Below are 10,342 nucleotides of genomic sequence, written 5' to 3' on the forward strand. Positions count from 1 at the left end.
TAATTCAGGACATATTTGCTAGCTAGCTTTAAGCTGGATCGAATTGAATATCTCAATATATATTCAATACGTATGAATTATTGCCAATGGATTAAATTAAACTAATTTATTCCTAAAAAATGATTATAAAATTGTGAGAGAAAAAACCTTATAAGAATTTGAATTTAAAAAAAAAAAACAAATTGTTAATTCACCGGAAACAATAAAGTATATATACGTACTACATTCGAGAATTTAAAAAGTCAACTCATGCAAATAACAATAATAATAATAAAAGACAATAAAGTATGAAAATAAGAAGTCATGAATTATAAATTATAATAAATATGGAGCAGTTAGTACTGCTATAAATTAATTAAAACCGCTAACCAGCATGCTTCGACCCCAGATTTTTTTTTTTTTTTCAATCAAAGAGGAAGTTGGAAACTTGGAAAATTTAAAAGTCAACACTTGAAATGTTTTTTTTTTTTTTTGTTTAAGTGTCAAAATCTAGCTAGCTAGCTAGCTATGTATCTCTATAAGAAAGCACTAGGGGTGCACAGTGGAGCTCCGCTTCCGCTCTGCCCCCGCATGACATGACGGGCAATCTCGCTCCACCCATGCAGGAGCGAGCCCCTGACCCCGCATCTAGGGCTCCTAGCGGGGGCCGGGTGACGGGGAGGGCCCGCCCCCATTTTTACATATATATATATTATATACATATATATAAACATAAATATATATTTATATTTTACAAATTGTGTATATACAAATATATATTGACAAATTTAAAAATTACATAGTTTAAAAATTAATACATTACAATTTATACAAAATATGCACTAGTAAATTTAAAAATTACATAATTTTTAAATTATAGTCATATTTACAAAATTTAAATTTATAATTTAGATCTAAAAATATATTTTTAATTACTTTTACACTTATAAATAATTTTTAAATAAAATAAATATAATATTTTTTTTAAGTGAAAATAGATCGAGCGGATTGAGAATTCGTCCCGCCCACCGAGGTGGGGTACCCCATCCCCGCATCCCGGAGGTGAAAGCCCTACCTCCCACCTCATGCGGGGCGGGGTGCGGGGGCGAGTAGCACCTCTAGAAAGCACGAGTAAAATCCAAAACGACATTCTGGCAATCAAGAGCAAGATGATGATTCAATCACTTATAAATTAATAAGCATGCACATGATGAAAAGCTAGCTAGCTAGGAGTACTATATATTAAAATGCAACATGACGTACAGTCAATACGTACGATAAATATATACACACATATGCATATATTCCAAACAGAAATATTTATAAAATCTTCACAACCGGCAGGCCTGCATTAATATAATTAAAAGGGCTACTTCATTAATTTAAAGGACAGCTATTATAAGTAGTTTTCACACATAAAGACAATAAATATATCAGTACTTATCTATAATTTAGCTAGGGTGCATTGACCTTAAAAGGTATAGAGTGGTGCTACAGTCACCGAAATGAGTGCCTCAAAAATGTCCTAATTTCAGTTTTTTTTTTTCATTTATTTTTTTAATCATTATAAGCATTTTTTTTAAAAAAAATAAAAAATTCACAATATCATTAAAAAATACTTACTTAATCATTAAGTATATAAAAAAAAATTTTGAGAGAAATATTCGAGACCCATTTTCGAGATCCCAAGCATTTCTCGAAATTATAATATACAACGAGTACTTTTGCCAACATACGTACCAAACTATATCAAAAATTTATAAATGGTTGGTATTATCTAATTATAGTGAAAGTATATCATCTCATCTTATCTTATCATTATTAACTTTTTCAAATTCTCATATAATATATAATAAAATTTTTTAATATTTTCAAATCTCAAAACAATAATAATATTAAAAAATAACATTTTCTTCGCTCCCATGCATGAATATTGATTATCATCGATCAAGATGAATTTCGTTCGTGGATAGACTGCTATATAAGTATAAAAAGGATAAAAATGGATACACAACCACACACACATGTACACACATAATGGAGACGAAACTTATAGGAAATATATCTAGTTTTTCCCATTAAATGTATACGTACGTCCAGCTTTCTGCAAATTACATATAGGGTTAGATTTAGTTGATATTCAAAAAAGAACAAAGAATTGTAAAACTCTAATATATCATCATGTGTATATGTTGTAATCTATATACATTAAAACAAATTAAGGGACATCGAGATAAAATGATGGAAAATAACCCTATAATTTAGGGAAGTCTAGGGATCAGAAGATCATTATTTATAATAAAGATCAAGCATATATATACACATATATATATATATAGTACTTGAGTCATTCTTAAGTTTGTCGCACGATCGAGTTAATTTAATATATAATTTGCAAGGATTAAGGCGATCATCTCGAAGAAATTAAAACAGTATTAAATATGCATAAAGAAGAGAATATAATATTTGACATGCAGTAGTACTTGACATGTCATAGTGTAGTACTAGCTAGATGATGGCTACGATCGAGATGGATGATCATGATCTTGCTTTTATCCTTCTAAGAAAGCACCATAGAAAGGCATATATAGATTTGCTGTCGTAATTCGTAAAACAATGTACTGAAAGGATAAGTGATACGGTCCCTTTCACAGAAAGGAGTGGACCACTGAGAAAAAGAACGGAAAGATAAGCGAAGAAGAATAATGGTGGCGTTGCTGATGTTACCGCCTACCGGAATAATCGCAACAACAGAGGGAGTGGAACCCTCGCATGGAGACATGGGAAAAAAAAGTATATATATAAATATATATATATATATATATATATATATATATATATATATCGATAACCAGCCCGCGTAGTAGTAGTTAATGTACGTAGTAGGCTCGGACCCCGAACCGGAGTGGTTCCGAGATCTAGGACTAAATTTGTAGTCATGCGTTTGTGAGACAAGTAGCTAGCTAGCTGCTAGATAGGTACTTTAATTAGCAGCCATGTAATTCATGAATGCAATGCATGAGACACGATTCCTTGTCAACTTGGATGTCCCTTTAATTTAAATGTCATGCACGACACGGGGGACTAGGCCAGGCCAGGAATATATGAAGAATCAGTACTACTACTACTCATGTAAAGTATATATATATATATATATATATATATATAATATGGATGTCAATTCCCACTCCGCGCGCCCAATTGCGTTTATCGCAAGCCTGATCTCTAACTTTCTTACTCCACAAAATATGGATCCCATGCACCAGTACTTTGATCAAGAGACCATGCGCGTTATTATTATTAATATTTCTTTCTATCTAAGGTACTCTTTTGAGATATTATAATATCATCTCAAGTCTCAACACCGATAAATTATAGATATAATATCTTCTCGATGACGTTGAAATGCTATGAGATAATTGCTAGAATATGCTTTGATCCATTGGCATGCATACTGGTTGCATGCCAATCTCACCAGGAGATCATGATCGATCGAGGAGATCACTACTAGCTAGTTTAGTCGGGATCGAAGGAAGGAAAGGTAGCCATATATATTAGAAAGCTAGCTAGTGCAAGTCTGCATTCTATACACCTCACTACAGTACTCACCACTAACAATATATAATATCCTACATGGGCGGCCAGTCGTGTGAAGGTTCGTCCACTCACTTTGAAAAAAAAAGTGCATAAGATCTACTAATATTTTTTTTTTATATGAATCTCAAATTTATCTACTTTTTTCAAATAGAGTATGCAAGCTTCCACACCCTATGGTTGCAAATATTATTTTTCTAATAGTAATATTCATTATATCGTACTAAAGTAATATTAGATACAGTCTAATTAGGATGTGCGAGTCCGAGTGTGGTACTCCACTTTTAAAAAATATTTTTTTTATATAAATCTTATATTTACTCATTTTTTTAAAGATAATACACAAAATTTATACATACTAAAACTACAAATATCATTTCTCATTTTATTATCTCTTTCCTAAAATGTGGTCATCCAAAGAAGACAAGATTAGCCCATAATACTACTTCGCAATATCCAATCCATGCTAAACAGGCTAATTATTAAGGCCTTAGAACAGAAATAAAAGCCTAACTGGTTCCCAAATGTCATGATCAACTTTATTAATGTATCATGTATCTCGATATATATTATAGTACTGAGTATATATAGTGGTTAATTATAAGTACTTGCCTTGCTTGTCTTTTCTGGCACTTTTCTTTACCATTTTCTTCTACCTTTTCTTGGAACGATGAGATGTAATTAAAACAATAGTGGTGGACATTACAAGAAAAATTATTATTTGAGTCCGGTTATTTACTGTAAAAATGACTATTTTCTACTAAAATGAACTCATTCTTATCATAAATAGTCACAAGAAGAAATAAGAGGAAATTTCAAGTGTAATTCATGTGATAAAAGAAAAAAAAAAAGGGCGGGTAGAATTACAAATACTGCGTCCGAGTTAGTTATTAATACATATAAAGCTACTTGCTTTAAAATTAATTTCATCATTCATAAATTAGTTAATTACTTCTTCCATAAAACCAAATAGATGTTCTCTTTTCATGTGGCTCTGGTACTGATTTACAGACAATTAATAGACAGCTGCGGAAGGTCGAAATGGTGTCCAAGCTCTTTTGGGCTTAGGCCCATTCTCTATCATAGCCTTATTCGGTCTCCATCTAGGTTAACATGTTACATGTAAAACCAGAGGCCCCCCCCGACTTGAAAAATTCAAAGAGTCTTCTTAGACCCAGTTCGGGTTTTTTTTTTTTTTTTTTAATGCACAACTCTAGCCTTTTTGCTGACAATTGGCAAATGATTTCTCAAAGCCAAAATAAAATTACGAATTTATTCTTGTCCTGTTCTTTTGTATTCTTTTAACTGAGTGGATTGAGATTGTCTCTAATTTTTTAATCCAAGTCATATGATTCAGTAGGGCTGTACAGAAACCGACAGCACCGGCTGCCACCGACGCGAACCGACCGGCCGCGTCAGGAACCGGCCGGAACCGGTGGAGAACCGGTCGGCGTGCGGTGGAAATTTCAAGAAACCGATGTTCAACGGTTCAGTCTCGGTTTGAAGCTGGACCGGACAGCTGAACCGACCGATATAATAAAATCTTTTTTTTTTTAATATACCCTTATCAAAACGGCATCGTTCCACTTAAGTTTAAGTTGAACGGCGCCGTTTTAGTTAATAAGTACTGCAAATGATACTGGAAACGACGCCGTTTGGCATTAAACCAAACGTCGTCGTTTTATTAAGGACGTAAGAACAAAATAATAAGTCTGAAACGACGCCGTTCCACTTAAACTTAAGTGAAACGGCGTCGTTTCATTAAGAGTTCTTCTTCTCCCCCGATCTTCTTCTTCCCCGAACCCTCCTTTGTAACCCTCTCTCTCTCTCTCTTCTGTAACTCTCTCTCTCTCTCCTATGCATCTCTCCCTCTCTCATTCTCTCTCATAATTATCTCACTAGAACCGTCAAAGAACCGACGCCGACCGAGAACCGGCAGAGAACTGCCTCGATCGGTGTCCTCCTCGCCATCAACCGGTTACGGTCGGCAACTCATCCATTTTTCCAGCCGTCGGTCGGCGTCGGTTTTGCCCAAAAACCGCGCCGACGACGTCGGTTTTCACCCCTATGATTCGGTATGAAAAGCGACAAAAACAAAACATTAAATAATTAAACACATGAAGTCTATATTGTTGGAAACTTTAATACATTATTGCAGATCAAATCATCCCGAGCGAATTAGTATGCTTTTATTTACTGCAGTGTAATCAATGCATGCCACCCAACGTGACAGAAAAGAAAATATATGCTCAGATTAATTTTCATTAGTACGATTCCAAGGTAGTTTTACAGATCATGTGGAAAAATAATAAATTGCTCAATTAATAATTGTAGCTGTAATAATACTGAGGGTGATCATGTTGTACTTAAATTTATGAATCGGACTTAAACCTATGATCTTCTCCTTTTAGCCGACACAAGTACCATCTAGGCATGCAAGACGATCCACTGCCAGTGTGCCACTAACAATGGACTCAGTCTTGACACTTTTTTTTTTCTTTTTTTGCAGGAAAACCAATCATTGGAAGCTCCATGATCTCAAGAAACAAGAACATGTTTCATTCTCGATATTGTTCATGGTTTCTTTTTTAAATGTTATATTCTGTCTTTATCCCACTCTATCCTATCGTATTGATATGGTATAATTCATCAACTTTTGAACATATAATTCTAACAATAAAAGTTGATCTAATGGTCATCAATAGTGGATTTAAAGTGAGATGAAAGAGTAATGAATAATACTATATATAGTCTTATTATGTGCACTCTTTTTAAAAAAGAGTGAAATCTATCATTAAAAATTTTAATTTTTTCTTTTGGTTTAGTTTTTTTCAAAGAGAGTACGCAGAATTTATACATCTTAAATATGAATACAAATATCATCTTTCACATGAAGTAATATATAAAATAATTCTTATTTTTTTCTCAAGCTTCGCTATTCGTTATCCCCACACACCATCCTTATTTTTATTTTACTTTTTATTAATTTTTTTATTTTTATTTTGTTTTATTCTTCCTAAACTAATTGATTTATTTTACTCATTATCCATACACTATACATTTGGTTAGAGAAAAAGAAATAAAAAAAATTATGTATAGTGTGAAGATGATGAATATAATTTTTCTTTAGAGCAGAAACTTCTTGGGAGCACTTTCAAATTTTTAATTCACTGGATAGTACTGAATCATCTTGACCTGTTATTGGATTTATGTTTTGCATATTTTGCACTCTCAAGATTACGTACCATGTGGAATTTTTTTCAAGGTATAGGCTGCTTTTTACATGTTGAATCATATGTTCATAATCAGATATGCTTCTCGTGCACTCTTAAAGAAATGTCAAGGTTGTACTGTTTGGCTCCTAGTTGACTATCCGATGCACTTGTTTTCGTTCTGTTTAGGCATCTGATGCATTTAGCGGATAGTTCGAGCGAACATTTTTAAGGAAAACTAACAAAATGGGTCGGAGGATGTCCTTGACACCCTCCTTGCATCGAACAAGGGTTGAATCTCTTGTCGTCGTGGAGAGGGAGAGATGCCACATTAAAAAATAATATTTTTCAATGATTCAATGTCCCATCAAAACTAATAATCAATATAACTTTTCATATTCGGCCATTTTGAGGAGAGAGAGAGAGAGAGAGAGAGGGATATGCTTGGCAAATGTGTGTGGCTCAGGAAGTTTATCACAGTGAGTTGTCCAACACAAAGCTGGAACAAGAATGATGGCCGTATGCCAATAATAGCAGCAGTATCAGTCTTGATCGCAATCTTAGCTGGCATTAAGATGTTTACATTAGCCTCAGTAGCAAAGATCAAATATTCTTATTCATTAGAATCATTACTACTCCACCCACAACCACAACCACAAGGTGGCCCCTCTGTGTTTCTTACGTGTCGGTGTAGCAATTTAAAAGGGTTTTCTTTCTGAATTCGGAAATGTGGAAGAACTCAATAATCATAACGCCAAAACACATTTCCTTCTAAATTTCTAACCTATTCTACATTGATCATTTCATCCCCTCTTCTTTGCTCAGACCTGTATAGCCATCATTGGGTGGATTACTATTTGTAATATTATAATTATGTAGATTAGTTATTTGATTAACTAAGCTCTTTTTGTCAGTTTGTAGCCCCTACTGGAAGCAAGTTATAAACACAGGATTTTGTTTCTTGTCTCGACTGGGAAGCACCACTCATTGATATGGAAATACAGAATAACCCACAACTACAAGGACAAAACTATAGTTCAGAGAGAGAGAGAGAACATTATCCAGATGGGATTACAGGGATTGCAAAATACAGATCTCCTTCATCTGAATGTCTTATAGCCTATAATCTTCAAGTAACGAATCTACATGGTACCATCCCTATCGGAACAGAACATTCAGATGGTAAATGAACGGTAGGAAAACAGAGGAAGAGAACAGCAGGTCTGTAATAATCAATATATGGTACTGACCCCATTTATTTGTGATGACAGACTAAAGGGGGTGCTCAACAAAATCTAGATACAGAAAAGAATGGAGAAAAAGATACCAAACCCAAGTAAAAGACAAGCCCAAATCACATCATCCACACAAACCAAAAAGGAAAAAAAAAAATACGCGGCCTATGGCTTACTCGAACAATTCCCAGCGGAACTTTGGTTTGTCTGAGTTATGAGTGGCTGAGGTGGATGTGGATGTGGAAGGGAGTGGAACCAATGCAGGGGTGGAATCGAATGTCTCCCATTTGGTCGTGACAACTACCCCTGATGTCGAATGCCTTGATTGCTGCTGCGGCTGCTCCTCCTCTTGTTGTGGTTGCTGATTGATCGACAAATGCCCAAACGAACGCCTCGTTTGCTGCTCTTGAATTGGTGCCAGTCTCTGCCCATTGGAATGCCTCTGCCGCTCATGGTTCGGGGCACGTCTTTGCCCATTTGATTGCCTCTGAGGAGGATGTTGCATTGGATTTTGACCTCCATTGCTGGTTGTCGGCGTCGTGTTTTTTATCTTCAACATGTCTAGAGTTTCAACATACTTTTGCACTCTTCTCACCTACATTAAGATCAGGACAAACCAATGTGAAACAGAAATTAAAGAGAAATAACATTCTTCCTTATCGTTTGGGGTAAGTAAAATCTAAAGCATACCTGCATTTTCCTTTGCAATTTCACATCTCCATCGGCCACGATTCCATCTAATTTAAGCAACTGATTCATCAATAGCTCAATCAGAGTAAGCACATCTGCTTCCGCAACTTTCGCACCTTTATTGATTATGGATTCCAGAGCCGACACCTACCCATTCCCAAGTCGAGGATCAATTTCCATGATAATCACAAACTAAAAACTTCCATTTCTCATTCATTTACTGGGGAAAGAAAGAAAAACTCTTCACTCGTGTTTTGAACGATACCTGGCCAGCAAGCCTATCAACCTCCAGACTGATTTCTGAGATAGATTTCGATGCCTTCTCCATTTTTGCATTTCGTCTCAACTCAAGGTATCGTCTTTCTTGACTAATAGGGTCCTCAACTAGCACGATCTTTGATCGGTCCTTCACCCCAGCAGTGTCGAGGAACGCCTTTGAATCCCTCTCTTTATCCTTGTAAATCAGCTTTTGATCTTCATGGTGTAACCCCGTCGGCCCCGACAACATTTTCTTCAACTCCCCTACAACAAGAATCCAATATCATTGATAATTTTGAAATGTCCATTCGTTTACAATTCCCATGTAAATAAAGATTCTGAAGATTAGGAACAGTATCTCTTTCATTCAATTTCAATTCCACCCTAATAATAATCATAATAAGGATGCCATTAAAGATGGACAATTAAGGAGTTAGGAGAGTATAATGTACCAAATGTAGCTTGAGAACTGATATAGATTTCGTGGTAGGTTGACCCGTACTTGACCTTAACTCTAATTGTCGGTGCCGGAACCGTGTTGCGATCGGAATCCGGGTCTCGCTTCTGAACTAACATTCCTCCGGGCCTTAGCTCCCACTCGGAAGTTCCTCCTGGCTCAGCACCACCGCCTCTACCTTTCATTGGTTCCACCCCCGAGGTCTTAGTCTGCATTCTCATCATCTTTAGCTCCTTCTCTTTTTTTATTTAGTCCCTAAGATGTTTCGAAGAACTTCAGATCTCCGTGAACTTCGATTATGGGCGATCTGCGTCGAAAATCAGAGATACCCAATCGAGACAAAGGTTGCTAGACCCCGTTGGAGCTTCTGACCCCAGCATTACACGAGTCCAACCCCACGACAACCACGCGTAGAGAGAGAGCGAGAGCGAGAGAGAGAGAGAATAAGAGAAACTTCAACTTTTTTCTTTTTCTTTGCAGAATCAATGGCGTCTCGCATAAGAAAAAATCGAACCCCTCAAGCTTACTCTCCAAGAAAGCCACCAAGAGATCGCGGGCCGGCGAAAGTAACCGGCTGCAACCCAAAAATATTGAACCTGTCAAGGCTCAGAAAATAGATCTCTTGAGCAAAAATGTAGTCAACCAGCTGTAGATTTCCTTGGTCAAACAAATTATTCTGAAATAAAACCAAAGCCCAAGAATCTGAAACGTACGATTTCTCCCAAGAACGTGCCGGAAGACTCAATGCCGAAGCAAAATCTAAAGAAGCGGAATATCAAAGGACTAAATTTTCACGCACCCTCATCCTCTCTCTTTATCTTTCTTCTTGTTCTGGAAAACTCGAGGAAGAAGAGCGAAGAAGAGCGAGGGAGGGAGAGGAAAATGAAAATGAATATTAAAACGAGTGGCCAGCTACC

The 10,342-nt window shown here is 36.0% G+C and overlaps 1 protein-coding gene across 1 annotated transcript; it reads right to left on the bottom strand.

Moving 5' to 3' along the window:
* Positions 1–7,778: 7,778 nt before the first annotated feature.
* LOC108998611 (BAG family molecular chaperone regulator 1-like) lies at positions 7,779–10,342 on the bottom strand. Its single transcript, XM_018975210.2, has 4 exons — positions 9,421–10,342; positions 8,976–9,232; positions 8,711–8,857; positions 7,779–8,615 (listed from the first exon to the last, which is right to left on the bottom strand). The coding sequence occupies exons 1-4, from the start codon at positions 9,647–9,649 to the stop codon at positions 8,193–8,195; spliced, it is 1,056 nt and encodes a 351-aa protein (XP_018830755.1). The 5' UTR covers positions 9,650–10,342; the 3' UTR covers positions 7,779–8,192.

This window comes from Juglans regia, chromosome 1 (genome assembly GCF_001411555.2).
Source record: "Juglans regia cultivar Chandler chromosome 1, Walnut 2.0, whole genome shotgun sequence".
Taxonomy (NCBI): Eukaryota; Viridiplantae; Streptophyta; class Magnoliopsida; order Fagales; family Juglandaceae; genus Juglans; species Juglans regia.